Source organism: Apodemus sylvaticus, chromosome 3 (genome assembly GCF_947179515.1).
Source record: "Apodemus sylvaticus chromosome 3, mApoSyl1.1, whole genome shotgun sequence".
Classification (NCBI taxonomy): domain Eukaryota; kingdom Metazoa; phylum Chordata; class Mammalia; order Rodentia; family Muridae; genus Apodemus; species Apodemus sylvaticus.
Genome location: NC_067474.1, coordinates 96,291,760 through 96,310,331, shown reverse-complemented (window position 1 = coordinate 96,310,331; position 18,572 = coordinate 96,291,760). Strand labels below are relative to the sequence as shown.

Here is an 18,572-nt window from a genome sequence, read left to right as displayed (position 1 = left end):
ACACCTATAAGTTGATGAGACTGCATAACGCACGCATTTGCATTTCTTAGTGAAACCTTGCTCTGTGTTTACCAGACTTCATATTCTGACGTTTTCTGGAACATTAGGAAAGAAGCACTGCCTTCCCAGGTGACAATCGTAAGCGCATTACAGAGACTCCACTAGAGGAAAAGCCTTTGTAAACAAAGGAAAAATTGTGCATGTGAATCACAAAATCATGCCTAGAAAACAGAAAGGCATGCCGCATGATAAACGCTTAAAACGTCAGGTAGTGCTGCTCTCCTTTTATCTCCTACATGTGCTTGAGAAGCAAACAGAGCTGAGGAGGGTGTAGCCGTGTGGGGTGCTGGCTGCCCTTCCAGGGGACCCCAGCTCAGGTCTGGGCATCATGAGGGGCAGGTCACAACCTCCTGGACTCTAGTCCCAGGGCATCCAACACGCTCTTCTGGCTTCTGAGGGTAACCTCCATACATGACACATACGGACACACACATAAAATAAAAAATATTTGGCCGAGCAGTGGTGACACACGCCTGTAATCCCAGCACTTGGGAGGCAGAGGCAGGCGAATTTCTGAGTTCGAGGCCAGCCTGGTCTACAGAGTGATTTCCAGAACAGCCAGGGCTACACAGAGAAACCCTGTCTCGAAAAAACCACAAAAAAAAAAAATTGTTTAAAGGAAGCAGATGGCAGCAAAGCATAATTTAATGAATAATGTGTTATTTTTCTTAGTTAAAATATCAATGACAGCATAGAATAATGAGTGAGAATATTACAGAGATTTTAGCAAAGGGCTACCTTGACATTCTATACACTACAATGAGACGATCTATAATGATCTTACTCTAAAATCATATAGTCATTAGATAATTTATCATTTACAAATAACCTATACACTAAATAATAATGCTTGTAATATAGAAAGTAAAATAATAAAAACTAAATGAACCAAATTTTGTAAAAAAAAATAAAATAAAATAAAATTTTATGATAGTTTGAAGGGAAGTAAAAATACTATGTTTGGTTTTAAAGAGATTTTTTAAAAGGCTGTGGAGTCAGACTGGAAGGGAGGTGAGGATGACGCCCTGGGAGAGGTGGGGGAGGGAGGAAAGGGATCAAAATACATCGTAGAGAAGTTTTTCAATTAAAAAATGCTAAATCCTTAAGCCAAAAAACCTTGTGCTTTAAAAAATTTTTTAAAAAGATCATAAGATTTAAATACGGAAATTAAGAGTAAGAATATAAAAGGTAGAGACATATACATATAATTTATGACTTTACTTAAAAGGGAAAGAAACCTACTGTACATGAAATATACGTGTGTGAAATACATATACACTAATAAGATGTTATAATAAAACAAAAACAAAGATAACTTCTGAATTACAATTAAAATTTTATATACAAATGTACTTAAGAAAAAGACTGTTCCACAACTCAGATCCTAAAAGAATCTACATCATAATTTCAAAAAACATGCCTGGTTTAAGTCATGTACATTAACAACACAGAAGATCATAGCTCCTGGGAAGCTGAGGCAGGATTGAGTTTGAGGAAGGTCTGGGTTACATAACGATAGCTCTCTTGAAATAGCATTTCTCTAATTTATAAATTCTTCAGTCATTGAACACATCTATCAAATAAGGTGTGTGGTCAGGCCCAGCTTGTTAATGAAGATGCATCTAGCTGTCAGGATGGTCACCTGGTCAAGTGGCTGCTGCTCTACCTGACAGTATCGGTTTCAGTCCCTGGCACCCCAAGCGTCCGTTTCTATTGCTGCAATGAAACACCGTAAGCAAAAAGCAAGTTGGGAAAGATAAGGTTCATTTGGCTTACACACAAAACTCTACACACAAAAAGAATAAAATGTCTTAACTAATTAAAATACATTTAAGACAGCATACAAATAAATATAATTGGCTAAAGTTCAACATTAATATCCCTATACAATTCTGCTGTATAAAAGTGTTTTCTTTATTGCAATTTCCTTTGAAGCACAAGAATGACGTAGTGACCAAGGTTAAATGTTGCTTCTAATATAAAATAAAACCAAAAACTGAAATTTAACTGTTTTGGAAGAGCAGGGCTCAAGACAGGGCTTCTCTGGGTACCCTTGGCTATCCTGGGACTCGCTTTGTAGTTCAGGCTGGCCTTGAACTCAGAAATTCACGTCTGCCTCCCAAGAGCTGGGACTAAGTGTGCGCCACCACGCACGGCTGAAACTCAACTTTTTATATCACACGGGAGGAAGATAAATTGTACCTCTGCGTTGTGCTTTGTCGTCATTTCTAGCTTCTCCTTCTTAGCCCGGTGGAGCTTCCTCCTGAGCTCAGCAGTGATATCTGACTCTGAGTCATTTTTAAGCACTTGTTTTACATCCAGTGAGGCATTTTTCAACCTACAAAATAAAGTCATAATAAAATATAACTCTCATGCAATAAAAAAATTCGAACAACGTTTCTTATGGCTTATTGTAAAAACAGAATATGATAAGATCTTAAGATAGTTGATAGTTCTCTAGATTCACAATCTAGAGAAGCATGTCCCCTGAAAACATGGGGGAAATGCCGCCATATTTTACTAGAACAAAATACTGTCCACTGAGAATATACTACACTGCTCAAGATTTATATTTAAACCAGGCAATCATATCAATTGCTGGATGCTTCGGAAGAGCGAGCCTTCCCAGGTAGAGCGCAAGGAGACTCGAAGATAAAGTCACGGCAATGGATCAGGAGAAGGTGGCACGCGGGCAGATAACTCATTAAGAATTCAAAGCAGGCAGTGAGGAAGGAAACATGCCAAATGCCAAAGCTTACAGCTTCGAACACTGTAGGTATCAGTTGTTTACCTCTGTCCTGACTGAATGTTTGTCAACCTGACACAAGCAAGAGTTCTCTTGGAAGAGGAACCTCAATTGAGAAATTGCCCTCAGATGGGCCTGTAGGCAAGTCTATGAGAAAATGTCTTGCAACCTTAATGATTGATGTGGGAAGGCCCAGTCGGCTGTGGGCAGTGCCGCCCCAGGCAGGCGGTCCTGAACTGTCTAAGAAAGCAGGCTGAACAAGCCACTGCTTTAGTTTCTGCCTTCAGCCCTGCCCTCACCTCCCTTAGTGAGGGAGTGGAGCTTGAGAACTGCAAGCTGAAGTAAACCCTTTCTACCCAAAGATGCTTGGTCATGGTGTTTTAGCACAGCCGCAGAAAAGTAACTAAGCCAATCTTCTCGCCCAGCTCGAGAAGGAACATCAACTGCAGGTCACTGTTGCTGCTTGACCTCACAATGGCCTATTATACCACGTGTTGCCAACTTGGCTGAAGGTTGTCCTGATTATAACAACATGAACATTGAATAACAAACTTAACCAAGACTATCTTCACACATGGAAAAAGAGGAAGGAAGCAGACATGACGGGAAACTGAATTACAATTACCTGTGGTGGGAAGTCAACAGACAAAGATTAAAACCGAAACACCAAGCAGTAACATTTCAAAAATGTCAAATAAAAAAGAAAACTATCTCCAAGAGCTAAATGTGATGGTTTCCAGGAATTAAAAAAGAGATAGATCTCAAAAAAATTAGCAGTCTTTCTCCAACAGCAATAAGATCTGGGGGGGTGGGGGGGAATGTGGTTTCAATAATATGTATATACAATTTCAATTTCTTTCAATATCACTAAAATAGAATAGATAAAAACCAGTGAAACCAATATTTAGTTCTTTGAAAAGATGAAGTTGATACACTTTTCCTAGATTAACAAGGAACAGAGAAAAAACTCGACAGTATTAGGGACGGGCCTTAGGGCCTCACGTAGGCTAGGCAAGCACTCCACCAGTAAGCGCTTTTAACTTTTTGAGACCAACCTCACCAAGCTGCCCAGGCCAGTCTTAAATTCACTCTATAGACCAGCTAAGCCTTGATCATGTGATCACCCTGCCACAGCCTCCTCATCAGCTAAGGTACCATCAGACCAAACAAAACGTCCAACTTCATAAGAAACATCTATAAACAACCTATGCTTCTAGCATATGAAATAGTTAAAGACTAAAAGATTCCTCTAACAAGGAGAACAGAGCAAAGATGATTGAATAACACCATGTTATTCAAAATTAGTTGGGAGTGGGGTTCAAGTCAGGGTTTCTCTATGTAGCCCTGGCTGTCCTGAAACTCACTCTGTAGACCAGGCTGGCCTCAAAATCCATAGATCTGCCTGCCTCAGCCTCCCAGAGCTGCCCTGCTGAGAGACAAATACCACCACTGCCTGTCTTTACTAACACTTTTATTTGGAAGTCTTTTTTTTTAATATTTATTTTTTTAATGTATGCAAGTACAATATTGCTGTCTTCAGACACACCAGAAGACACATCAGATCCCATTACAGATGGTTGTGAGGCACCATATTGTTGCAGGGAATTGAACTCAGGACCTCTGGAAGAGCAGTCAGTGCTCTTAACCACTGAGCCATCTCTCCAGCCCTTATTTGGAAGTCGTATATGGTGAAAGGAGGATGAAAGGAAGAGAGGTGAAAAGGGAGGAAAAGAAATGCATTTGGACTGGAAATCTGGTGGGGCTTTATTCACTTTACATCCCCATCACAACGTCCTAAGGGGAGCCCCACTTAGGCAGCACCCCAGCCTGAGGAATCTCGCCCCAGCAGGTCTAGGCATATCATCCCACACTGAGGCCCAATCAGGAAGTCCAGGCAGGGGAAGGGGACCAACGGCAGGGAACAGACAGCCTAAGCCTATGAGCTCCTTAGGGGACACACCCACCGAAAGTCTAAGCTGTTCATCTGCCACGAATGGGGGGTGGGGATCTAGGTCTAGCTCCTGAATGCTCCTAGTTGATGGCCCAGGCTCTGTGAGCCCCCATGGTCCCAGGTAGGTTGACACTGTGGGTCTTCTTGTGGTGTCCTTGACCCCTGGAAATCTGTTTTTTAATACAAAGGATATGATTTTATAAGAAAATTCTTGGGGCTAGAGAGATGGCTCAGTGGTTAAGAGCACTGACTGCTCTTCCAGAGGTCCTGAGTTCAAATCCCAGCAACCACGTGGTGGCTCACAACCATCCGTAATGAGATCTGACTCCCTCTTCTGGAGTGTCTGAAGACAGCTACAGTGTAGTTGCATATAAATAATAAATTAATCTTTAAAAAGTACAAAAAGTCACTGAAGTTCAAACATAAATAATTGAGGTGGCGGTTCATGCTGTTAACTGCAGCACTCGGAATGCAGAGGTGGAATGGGCTCTGTGAGTTCAAGACCAGCCTGGTCTACAGAGTTCCAGGACAGCCAAGGCTACACAGTGAAAGCCTGTCTCAAAATAAATAAATAAATAAATAAACAAACAAACAAAATAAATAAAGGAAATGATATCCCACAATCATATTTATGTTTTAAAAATTCAGTATTATTAAAATTCCCACCAGATTCAATGCAATCTTTTATCAAATCCCCAGAACACTCTTTTACAAAAATTGACAAGCTGATCCTAAAGTGTACCGAAAGACAAAGGATTCAACAGCAGTGCTGAGATGGTTCAATGAGGAAAAATAGTATTATCAACAAATGTTCTCAAACAACTGCTTATCCATGTGCAAAACAATTGATTTAGACCCTAACCTCACAGTACACAAAAAGTAACAAACTGAAACAAACAAAAAATAAAAGTGTAAAACTTCCTGAAAATACAATAGGAGAAAATATCATGACCTTAAGTTAATTGGAGATTTCTGTATAAAAAATGAAAAGCATAATCCACACAGAAAAAGAATTGAATAGAATTTAGACGTTAAGAGCATTTGCACTTCACAGCATACTTGAGGAGAATGAGGGAGGGCACACGCCTCAGGAGCCTCAGGAGCAGTGTACCTCCTCACACAGGCAAGGCCCTGGACTCCACCCTCCTCACCCACCCTCCCCACCCCCCCAGCATCCCCGGCTCCCTCCCACCATAAAAGAAACCAACAAAATGAAAAGTCAAGCTACTTGATGGGATAAAGTGCTGTATTACTTGATAAAGGACTTGGATCCAGAATATACAAAGAATACCTGCAGTTCAATAATAAAAAACAAATTCTAAGATGGTTAAAGAGCCAAAAGGACATTCCACCCAGGAGGATGGTCATTCCACACATCGAATGGTCAGAGGCGCAGGTAAAGACGCTGAGCATCATTAATTGTTGGAAAGACCCAAATTAAATCCACAGCAATGGATCATTTTACATTCTTTAGAATAACTACTTAAAAATTCAGTAATGTTTAAAGAACTGACAAGAATATAAAGAGACGAAAGCCTTCAAATACTGCTTCAGGGATGTAAAATTATACAACCACTCAATCTGTTGGTTTCCTAAAATTTTTAGCATAAATTTGCTACATGATGCTACAGTGCTGCTCCTGTGAACCTGTCCAGAAAGAGAACCAGAAACATATGTCAACATAAATGCTTGCATATAGCAGGATTACTCATAACAGCCAAGAGGAGAACCAACACAAACTCCCACTGACTGGTGAGTGGGTAACTAGATGTAATAAATCCTTACAGAGGGATGGAATATTATTCATCGGTAAAGAAACAAAGACCTATGCATGCTACACTGTAATAAATCTCAAGAACAAGCCCAAAGATGCCAGACACAAAGGATGCACACGTGATTCAACTGCCATGAATTATCCAGGTCAAAGCTACAGACATAGAAAGCTGGCTAGTGGTAGAGTTTAAATAACTTCCTTCAGATTCTAGAATTCTGAGTAAAATAATCTCTCCACTGAAAATATGAGAGGGCTGAAGAGACTGCTCCACAGTTAGGAGCACAAGCTGCTCTTCCAGGAAACCCGAGTTTGAATCCCAGCACTCAATGCCTATGATGCTAATGCAATAGTGGGACAACCTCTTCTGGCTTCCCACATGCCTGCGCGCGCACGCGTGCACACACACACACACACACGGGATGGGTAAGCAATAAATGAACTTTTAAGCATATATATTATGGATGTCTACTGATGTTTCCTCCCTAAATTGAAAAGGCATAATAAATAATATAAAGTATTATTATAATTCTAAAGTATATATTTATATAATACATTGCTACTTCATCTGGACAAATATTGACTCAGTTATCCATAGTTAACTCTAAGAGGTGAGATTACATATACATAGTCTCCATCAATCTATGAAGAGTTATCCATAGCTTCAGCTGGGTAGGAGGTGGCACAAAACCTGTCTCAAAAGAGACAAAAATTAAAAATTAGAAAAGAATTACCCATAGCTAACCTTTATAACTCTGGTACAGAATATACTTTAAATAGTTTACTTTAAGCAACTGACAGACAACTCCAAGTTTCAATTTCTACATTGTGTAGCTATGATTCTGTCACTATAAAACTTCTCAACATTTAGTTTCCTCTTTTGTTGTTTATCTGAGGCAGGGTCTCACCATGCAGTCTTGGCTAATCTGAAATTTGCTTTACATAGTACTGCTTGAAATCACAAAAAATCTACTCACCTCCACTTCCTGAGTGCTAAGACATGCACCAGATACCAGGCAAGGCCACTTTCAATTATTGAACTTATTTACTTGAAAAAAATGTATTTTGGGGAAAAAATCCTACCCTTCAAAATGGTCCATTTTGTATTATGGACCCCAACATCAGAGGCAAATATAATCAAGGACAGACGGACACGCATGGCACGCACGCGAACACACACACACACACACACACACACACACACACGGAACAACGTCCATGATAAAAGCAGCTGCAAGGGGGCTAAAATCAATGGAGTGCTCAGGCAATCAGGTCGCAGCTGCGGCAAGGAGGTGTCCCCACAGAGGGATGGCCGGCACAAATAGACAGAAACACGGAAAATAAAGGGGGGGGTTGGAATTCTGCGGGATAAGCAAGTCTCTAGAGAGAGGAGAAAGTCTGGACATACAAATCTTTATGATCCAAGTTAACAAAGAAACACAAGGATCCCGAGAGCCAATCCTACACTCAGAAAGTGCCGCTGCTGTCAGTCCAGGAAACCTACTTCCTTAACGATCCCATGAGAATCCTTGCAATTGGTGTCATCACCCACTTAATTTCCCCTAGTTCTTGCAATCCAAAACATTTCCCATGTAAAGGAAGACCCTGGAGGCTTACCTTTGGGTGTCCCCAATAGTGGCATTGCTTGAAGTGCTTAAACTCATGGTAAGTCTTCCAGTTTTTTCAAAATACTTCACTGCTTCTTACTAATATACTTCTTTATGATGATGTCTGTGACTTACAGATTAGATGGACTAAAGTCTGTTAACATAATAAACAATACAACAGCAGTTTGTATTTGAATCCTGAGAAGATGAGCTTTAATCTTTATGTAAGTTTGTTAATTTTAAAATTATTATATAGACTAGAACAGGGATAATTCCAAAAACCTGTACCAAACATCTGGGTGTGGCACACACAGCTGTAAACCCAACTCCTGAGGGAGGCAGGGGTCCAGCCCAAGGTCATTCTCTACTAGCTACTAGTAAGATGGAGGCCAGCCTGGGGTACCTGACACTTAGTCTCGAAAGCAGTAGTAAAACTATAGGGCTTTTTATCCTTTGTTTGCTTGTGTTTTGCTTTTTCCAGACAGAAGTTCTCTGAGTTGCCCTGGCTGTCCTGGAACTCACTCTGTAGACCAGGCTGTCCTGGAACTCACTCTGTAGACCAGGCTGGCCTGGAACTCATGGATCCACCTGCCTCTGCCTCCTTCCTGCCACCTTTGACAAATTATTCTTGCACTTGGAAAGAAATATATAATACCAATGTTTGAAACACAAAATTCAGTTTAAATAAACAGAATATTTTAATGCAGTGCTGTCCCTGAAGATGCCAATACTCCCAAACAAAAGATGTTGTGATAATTTCTTAATTTCAGACACTTTTATTCAGAGACTCGAAAGAAATAAAACAGAATAGGTAATAATCCAATCAAACATACAATTCAGAAATGTCATTTTGTGTTTTATTTATTATTTATTTATGGCCTGGAACTCAGAAATCCGCCTGCCTCTTCGTCTCAGAGTGCTGGTATTACAGGTGTGCACCACCACCGCCCGGCTTTTTCTTTTTTACAGTCTTTTTTTTTTTTTCATTTGGTGTTTTATTAAGTCTTAGAAAAGAAAACTATACCATTATCTTCAGTCAGAGCAGTAAGTTACCACTAGCAAATCTGTGATGCTAGAAAGCCAAACAAAACCTAACCCAGGAATCAAACCACATCACATCACTATGAAAACATTTCTTACACATCTGCACAAAAGGTCTTCATTCATTCCAAAGAGAAAGCAAGAAAGAGTGTCACTTTGGCAGAGTTCCTGGAACCTCCTATAGGAGATATTCCAAATTATACAGCTCCAAGCATGTAAATCATGTTACTGTACCACAGCGGTAAGGTGTCCCAGCACCCACACGGCAGCTCCCAACTGTCTATAACTCCTATCCCAGGGGATCCAACACATATACATGCAGTCAAATCACCAATGTACAGAGTGATTTTGTACCAAGTACAAAAACTTGGTACTCATGATGGGGAGTGGGTCCACAGCCAAATCAAACCAATGTACTTGGTATTTTGTACCAAGTACAAAAACTTGGTACTCATGATGGGGAGTGGGTCCACAGCCAAATCAAACCAACTCAAAAAACAAAACAAAAAAAAAACAAAACAAACAAAAAAAAAAAACCCTAAACCATGGCTGAGTCCCTAAATTCCCTCTGAATATTTGATATGTTTTGAATATTTGATATGCAACCAGTAATATCCTATAAATACCTCCTTATAGTCCCTAAAATCCAGTACCCTGAGAAAGACTGAACTTTAGACTGGGAGGCCTGAAGCAGGAGCCAGCCTGCACCTCACAAGTACAAGGCCTCGGGCAACACTTAAGAAGAGTCTTTGAACACCCTGCCTCTGCCCATATGAGTTAGCTACAGCAAGCTCTGCCTTCTCACAAAAGGCTCAGCCACCACCCATTTTTATTACTGAGTCAGGGAACTCTGAAAAGCTTAATGACCCCCAATAAAGGGGAATGGCTGAGGAACTCGGTTTGGGAAAGGATATAATAAAATAACCATTTAGTGATATCTGAGGGGAAAGGAACCCAAGAGGGGAAAACAAGAAGAGAAAAGGTATCAACATGTCCTGCCTCACCCCACTACCCAAGCCTCAGAAGAGAGCAGGAAAGAAAGCTATCCAAATAGATGAAGACCAAAACAAAATCCTAGTGCTGACAAATACTGACTCCACCAAACTTATACCGACTTATGCAGCTGAAAGAATAATTTAGTTTGGGGGTTGGGGGGGAACAGGATGGAATTTTAGCCAAGCCGAGAAAAGACAAATCTAATTCCTCCAGTATCCTGGGTTTAAGAAGAGTTGTAGCAAAGGCACTCACCCCCTGAGCACCCACAGCTGTGCCCAGACTGTACCTCAAGCATCTACAACTGCAGCCAGCTCCGCTCCCTACTGCACTGCAAGGACAAAACAAAGCCAGGGTAGAATAGAAATAGCTGGAAGAAAGGAACAGACTTGGAAGACCAAATCCCCGATCAGAACTGATTCCAAAACCCGAGCTCTTCCTGCAAGGTAACTGACTGCTCAGAAAGTGACCTGACCCTGCCCATATGACCTGACCCTGCCTTCCCTTGCTTCCATTAAAGAAGAAAAGCTAAATGGTTTGCCAAAGACCAGTCACCCAATAAGGAAGTAGGGAAAAGACATCAGCACTCAGCCACGTTTTAGGGTTTTTTTCTTTCTTTTTTGGGAGGGGGTGGTTTGGTTGTATCCCCCTACCCCAGATCCATGAGTCCCACAGTTTTTTTTTTAATAATTTATTATTTTCTGTACATTGGTGATTTGACTGTACGTATGTCTGTGTGAGGGGTGCTGGATCCCCTGAGACAGTCAGACAGTTGGGAGCTGCCATGTAGGTACTGGGAATTGAACCTGGGTCTTCCAAAAGAACAACCAGTACTCTCAACTGCTTAGCCACCCCTCCAGCCCCCAAAATCTTTCACACTATCAGGATGTTCCCAAAGATTAGACCCCAAACAAGCCACCTTCAGAACACTTGGAAGAAGAGTTGGTATCTGGCAGAAACAGACTCTTCTGTACTTAAAGTAACATCCAAGGATCACTGGCACACATAGCAAAGGACTATTTAAAAATAATTTATCTTGCCAAGCAGTGGTGGCACACACCTTTAACCCCAGCACTTGGGAGGCAGAGACAGGTGGATTTCTGTGTTCAAGGCCAGCCTGGTCTACAGAGCTGTCCTGTTCCAGGACAGCCAGGGCTACACAGAGAAACCCTGTCTCGGAAAAAAAAATGTATTTTATGTGCATGAATGTTTTGTCTGAGAGTTACGTGTATGCACCGTGTACTTCCTGTGGCTATCAGGAAGGTGTGGGATTTCTTAGGACTGGAGTTACAGACAGTTGTGGGCCTCAAACTTCCTAGTTGCTCTGTGAGAGCAACAAGTGCCCTGAGCCATCTCTCCAACCCAGCAAGGGTTTTCATTGTTGTGGGAGGAAAGAAAAAGTCAGTGCACACATACACAACCTCCACACGTGCACGTGGCCTTGTGTAACCCAACACCAAAAAAGATCTCTGCTTTACCCTCTGGGAAAGGAATTTGAGGACTACGTGTGTGAGGCAATGGTGGGGCACCTGCTTGACAAGTACTGGGGGCCTGATTTAATCTTCTCACACACACGCACACTCACACACACACAAACAAAAGTAACTTTAATTTTTAAAATTTGTATTCATTTTTATAAGTGCTTGCTTGCATATATGTCTGTACACATGTGCACCTGGTTTCCTCCAAGGCCATTAGAGGGATTCGAAGGCCCTGGAATTTGAGCTAAATATGGCTATGAACCATCATTGTGGGGCTGGGTATTGAACTCAGGTCCTTTGGATGAGCATCCCTGTGCCATTTCTCTAGACCCTAGAAATTTTTTAGATACTAACAACTTTAAAATGTTTGTTTTATTTTTCTTTGTCTTGGGAAGAAAAGTAAGGGAAGAAACAACTTGTCAAATTTACTTTGTTTCAATAAAAGCAAATTGAAAGAACTCATTTTGTGTGTGTGTGTGTGGTTAGGCACCTAACATCTTCAAATCTAAATAAAGTCTTCCAGACATAGATTTGGCTTCTACAGAACCCCACAGAGAGGGGTTCTTCCAGTCTCCAGATCATCATCTGTACATACAGACATGTACAGAGACAACATGGTAAGTATGTCTGCACATCTTCACTCCTCCCACCCCCATGAATATTACCTAATGAAGCACTGTTCAAAGTGTGCATAGCTTTAAAACACTAACCTTGCGGTAACTTGTAATACAACAGTATAAAGCTAATACTGATAGTTTGAAAATAATTCATACGAGGGTAAAAGGTTTTAAGGTTTAACAGTAGAAGAATGTGTTCTCAAACCACCTCTGTATATTGATTTAAAGTTCTCGGCTTGTTTTTCATTGATTTTGTTTCTGTTTTTGTTTTTCAGTTTGAGGAGATCTGGTTGTTCAGATGGTTGGTTGATTTTGTTTTGTCTTGAGACAGGTTCTCACTGTGTAGCCCTAGCTAATCTAAAACTCAATATGTAGACCATGCTGGCACTGAACTCAGATCTGACTGCCTCTGTGCACTAGGATTCAAAGTATAAGCTACCATGCCTCACTGGTTGTTTGATTTTTTTGTTTGTTTTTTGTGGGGTGTTTTGTTTTGTTTTGTTTGTTTTGAGACAAAGTCTCATGAAGCTCAGGTTGACCTGGAATTCACCAAGACTGGCTGTCTTCAACTCCTGGTCTTCACACACACACACACACACACACACACACACACCCTCCCAAGTGCTGGTTGTCAGGTGAGTTGCCATGCTGGGTTTCTTTTTCTATAGCTTCTTTTTCTTTTTCTTATTCATGTAAATAAGGGTGTCTGTGAAAGGGAGGCTAGCAGATGAGAACCCACTCGACCATGAATACCACTTAGCAAAACACCTCAGCCAAGAAAGTCACAGAGGAGCAGTGGGAATCTTTAGAGAACAAAGGGACAAGGCTGCATCTGACAGAACCCTGGGGAGGAAAGCGATATTTATTGCAGGCCTGTGTGAGGACAGTAGATCAAAGGGGGAGAGCTCTGCCCATTCTAACAGTGGGTAGTCGTAAAACAGTCAGGAAGGAGCTGGCTCAGCCTGATGACCTCTCAGAGTGGCCCTGTTAAGGTCCTTCCTGCACTGAAGAGAAACTTCTGTGTCTGGAATCTAAGCAAAGCAGAAAGAGATGGAGGGAGGGAAGGAGAGAGGGAGGGAGGGAAGGAGAGAGAGAGAGAGAGAGAGGGAAGGAAGAAAGGAAGATGTTCCAACCAAACTGAGGAGGAAACAGAAAGATGTCGGAAGCAAGCCTCCAGAGCATTAGTCTACAGAAAGAAACAGCTTTCCGAAGTTGTTTCATGAAGTTAGAGAAGTCTGACTTCTCTCTCTTGAGAGGCCTGCTTCACTCTCAGGTTGTAGGTCTGTCTACCTATCTCCCATGAAAATAAGCAAAAGAGCAGGGTGGCGCATGCCTGTAATCCGAACACTTGGGAGGTAGAGACAGGCAGAGTTTGAGGCCAGCCTGGTCTACAGAATGAGTTCCAGGACAGCTACACAGAGAAACTTATCTTTTAAAAAAATAAATAAACAAGCAAACAAACAAGCAAGCAAAAGAAAAGAGTGTGGTCACAGAGTAAAGAAAAAAAAAAACATACCCTATGTATGAATGAAAGATATATGCACAAGACTGATGAACAGTTTTGAAATAACTTTAAAATATCAGGAAAAGGCGAGGGGTACAGTGGCGCAAACCTTTAGTCCTAGCTCTCAGGAGATGGCAGGCAGAAGCAAGATGATCTCCAGGTTCAAGTCCGGCATGCCTACAGAGAGTTCCAGCACAGCCAGGTCTACAGAGAGCGATCTTGACTTTGGGGGGAAAGGGAAGAGAGGAAAGGAGAGAAACTCACAAAAGTGCCAGATATAGTGGTACATACCTTTAGTTCCGGAATTTGGGGGCAGAGGCAGATGGATTTCTGGGGATTCTGTGAGTTCTAGACCATCCTGGTCTATTCAGCAAGCTCCAGGCAGCCACGAATACAGTGAGAACCCATCAAGAAAGGAAAAGAAAGAAAGAAGGGAGAGAGGGAGGGTGGGAGGGAGGAAGGGAAGGAAGAAAGAAGGAAGGAAGGAAAGAAGGAAGGAAGGAAGGGAGGGAGGGAGGGAGGGAGGGAGGGAGGCAGGGAAAGACAAAAGGGCGAGCCTGAGCATGGTGATGCAGACTTTAATCCCAGCACCTGAACGGTGGAGACAAGTGGATCTCTGTGAATTTTAGGCCAACCTGGTCTACACAGTAAGTTCCAGGCCACCCAGAGCTACATACTGAGACACTGTCTCTGAGGACAATAAATAAATAAATAAATAAATAAATACAACAGTGACAAGAATCAGAAAGAATTAAAAGTAAACCTCACTTAAGTCATGAAAATTAAATTGAGGGGAACATAAAAGCTAATGGGTCAAAATGCCCCAAAAGAGAAACAAAGAACAGGGAAAATGGGTTGTGGAAGGATGGCTCAGTGCTCAAGAGCACACACTGTTCTTACAAAGTCTCCAGGTCAGGTTCCAGCAACCACTGCAGACAGGCAGCTCACAACAAGCAACTGTCCCCCAGCCTCTGGGCTACCCCTTGGGGACCATGCAAACACATGCACATACTCCCACACAACACACATGCAAACACAATTTAAAATTTAAAAAAAAAAAAATCCTGTAAAGAAGTATTAAACTTCAAGGTGAAGGAAGTAAGCAAAAGGGCTCAAAAGGACGTGACAACTTATGGAAGACCTGCGCGGAATAACCAAGGGCTGGAGAGGCAGCTCAGGGAAGAGGATGTGCTCATGCCAGGTGCGAGGCTGATTTCCAGCACCTACAGCGGTTCACGACTGCCTGTATTTCAGCTACAGGAACCCTACACTCTCTCCTGACTCCACTCATATGCACAAATATATACACAATAAACACAAATATACATATAATTTTACTAATAATAAATATTAATAATCATGATAAAACAGGTTTTCTTTTTAAGAATAACCAAGTAGAGGCCTTATAGGACAGCTCATCATGTAAAAGTGATTGCTACACAAGCCAACCAATGTGGTTTCTAGGGCTAGAACCCACATAGTAGGAGAAACCCAACTGCACCAAGCTAACCTCTGCGCTACACAGGTACTCAGGAGCAGAAGCATGTCCCCACCGTAAACGTACATACACCCACACACGATAATAGTAAGTAAAACTATATTTTTTTTAGAAGAGGAGGCTGGAGAGATGGTTCAGCCATTAAGGAGTACTGGTTGCTTCCAGAGAACCCTGTTCAATTCCCAGCAGCTTACAATCATCTGTAAATCTAGTTCCAGAGATCCAAAGCCCTCTTCTGGCCTATGAGGGTACTGCACTGCATACAGACAGTGTACAAACATGTGCGTAGGCAAAACATTCACATACACAAAATAAAAATAAATCTCAGCTGGGCGTTGATGGCGCACGCCTGTAATCCCAGCACTCTGGGAGGCAAAGGCAGGCGGATTTCTGAATTCGAGGCCAGCCTGGTCTACAGAGTGAGTTCCAGGACAGCCAGGGCTATACAGAGAAACCCTGGCTCGAAAAAACCAAATCCAAAAAACCAAAAATAAATAAATAAATAAATCTGAAAGAAATGAAGAATAATCAGGGAGAGAAGAGGGGAGGGGAGGGGAGAGGAGACGAAAGAGAGAGAAGAGAGGAGAGGGAAGGGGAGGGAAGAGGAGGGGAGAGGAGGAGAAGGGAGAGGGAAAGGGGGTGGGTGAAGCGTCAGGGCCCAGTATGGAACACTCACTATGTGCCACACACACCTAAGCATGCTTGATCCCATCCTCCCCTTAATCTCCAGACTATTTGCCCATTTTACAGATGAGAACACTGGGTTTCCCAGAGGTTGAACGATTTGTACCAAGATATTCACTAGAAGAATTAAAAGTCATACTCATATCTTGATGACTTCTAATGATTCTGTGCCAAGAAAACAGCCCGGCGGCCTCCAAGCTCTGTTTATCCGGAACAGCCTATGCCTCCGTGGGCGCACACCCTGACCCTAACTCTTAACCCTTAATCCTAACCCTAACCCAACTCACCAACAAGCACCAGGTTTCATCAACTATTTGAGTCAGCCCCTCGACCCTGTTCACTCTTGCTTAAAGATGAAAGGAACTTGCAACCTGTGTTCACAACACTTCCACGACCTTCTTTCTCAGTTTGGTGTCTAACCAAATGTTGTTTTCTTTACCCATCTACTTGCTCTCAAGCAGAGAGGAAAGGGCTTGGATTCCCTAAGTCTCTCTTTTTTTTTTTCTGTGCAGTTTTGCATTCATTAGTTGTGACACCTGTGTGGGACTATTGGCGGTCACACGTTTCACTTGGCAAGGGGGCACTTAAGAGCTGAGTGCAGCTCAGTGGCAGAACACTTTTGTGCCTATGATTCTTGTTCAGACTCAACCACCTTTCATCCCATCCCTGAGAAAGAAAGACAGGTGAAGGAGATCCGTGATTCTTTCCATAAAACAAGCCTAAGACAAAGAAACTCAAACAAACAAAAAGTAAAAGGAGCCTGAAATACTAAGCCCATTCTGCTTATCCGACATAAAGAACCTAAGGCCCAGGAGTTAGGTGATTTGCCTGTCACAGCTAATAAACATCTGAGCCAGGATTTACACAGAAAGTTCCAGGCTAAGACAACTGCCTTCCTAGTATCCCATTGCACTGGCTTCATTCCTCTGCCTTTAACTGTAAAGTATTACATTTCCAGCTCTATCACTGTTTGGTTACTAAGCACTATTAAATACAAATAACAAAACGGTAGTTTTTCTCCAATACCACATGTAAAGCCTTAGAAGCTGTTTGATGTTGTCTCTAAGTTACATATTTGCCTAAGACGAATATCGTAAATGATTCAACAGTCAAAAAAGGGGGTGGGGTATTTGTACACAAAATTCAGCTTTAAAAGCTCACAGCTGACTTTTCAAAGAGTCAAGATGGGTAGGCAAAAGTTGCATAACTCATTGTTTTACTTATCAAACATTAGGGGTTGCCTAAAGTGTGGTTAGCATTTAAATGAAAAGAAGGTAAAATATGGGGGGAAGGGGGTCGTGATACTCGGGTACTGATCCCAAAGAGCTCCTAAGACTCTAGTCCCCACCGGTCCTCAGAGTAGAGCAGGGATGCTCGCCTTCTTCTAGGTGGGCGGAGAGCCTCGGAGAGCCTTGGAGGCGTGTCCGCACCAGCTAGCAGCCCTAACCGGGTCCTAACTGCAAGCCGGTCCCTGTCCCGGGAGCCAGTATCCATGCACCCACAGCCCGCGGTTACCTCGGACTCGCGTGGTCCAGCCTGCACACCCACGACCCCCAGACAGCTTCTGGTCTCGGGGTGGGAGGCCAGGCAACCCTCAGGAGAAAGAGTGACAAGTGAGGAAAGCCGATGGACTCTAGGACCTGGATGGAGAAAGTCTACGAGGTGAACTTTACAACGGCCACTTCCGGGGGCTGGGAACACGCGACGGGACTCCGGGCAGCCGCGACTTTCTCCGCCTCCCCGGCCCCGCCCCGGCAGGCCCGCCCCTCGCCTCCGCGTCCCCAGCGTCCCGCTGCCCGAGCCCCAGCTCCAGGATACGCGCGTACTCAGAGAACGCGGGCTCGCGCTGGAAGAGCCGGCCTGAAATCGCGCGCGCTCCCGCGCCAGGCGGACTAGCTTGCGCATGTGCTAGCGGTGGACGCGCGTGCGCAAAACACACGAGTGGCTCGGGTACGCGCTTCGCCCAATGCGCGCTCCAGCGCCAGTATTCTAAACCTTCTTGTCTCAGAACACCCGCAACCGATTGACATGCAAGTTTCCAGCCACCCACCCCTTTTCCCTGCTTACGGAGGGTGACAACCCGTTCCTGCTCTGTAAACCACCTTCCTAGTTGGCTCTCAGGGACCGAGAAACCCCCTAGGGACCGTTGCCCATGCCACGGTCCCCAGGGACAGTGTGCCCCGGCTTCGGCACAGGTGGCAGAGTCTCAGCGCCCTCCGCCTCCCATCAGTTTCTTTTGTATTTGGGCTTGGGTGGGAAGAATGTAGGTCGGTGCTCTGATGCTGCTGAGCGTCTTTGATTACAAATATTGCAGAACTGGATTCAATGGCAAATAAGGCCTTGGAGCCTTGCCTTGTGCTCCATCTCTGCTGGATTTCAGCCCTCCCCCTCCTTGCCCACAATTTATAAAGAGCTTTGGTTCTCCCTGTAGCCGCTTCAGAGGATTGGAAAAGCAAATCCTCTTTTGTTCCTGGGCTTTTGAAAGCCTATTCCCTAAAGAACAATGCAAAATGGCGGGATTTTGATGAAAGGTTTTTATCCTTAACCCCCCACCACCACCACTACCTTCTTTCCACAAGTGCTCATACAAAATGAGCCTTTTATGCTAAACTGGTCCCG

General features: G+C 43.1%; 1 protein-coding gene across 1 annotated transcript in view; it reads right to left on the bottom strand.

The window, feature by feature from the left end:
* The window catches only part of Ccdc171 (coiled-coil domain containing 171), a 338,028-nt gene extending 320,325 nt beyond the window's left edge, over positions 1–17,703 (bottom strand). Inside the window, exons 1-3 of the mRNA XM_052176698.1 lie at positions 17,469–17,703; positions 8,146–8,289; positions 2,263–2,398 (exon numbers count right to left, since the gene is read on the bottom strand). Coding sequence (XP_052032658.1) covers positions 2,263–2,398; positions 8,146–8,192 — 183 coding nt within the window. The 5' untranslated portion in view covers positions 8,193–8,289; positions 17,469–17,703. The remainder of the gene's footprint in view (positions 1–2,262; positions 2,399–8,145; positions 8,290–17,468) is intronic.
* Between the last annotated feature and the right edge of the window lie 869 nt (positions 17,704–18,572).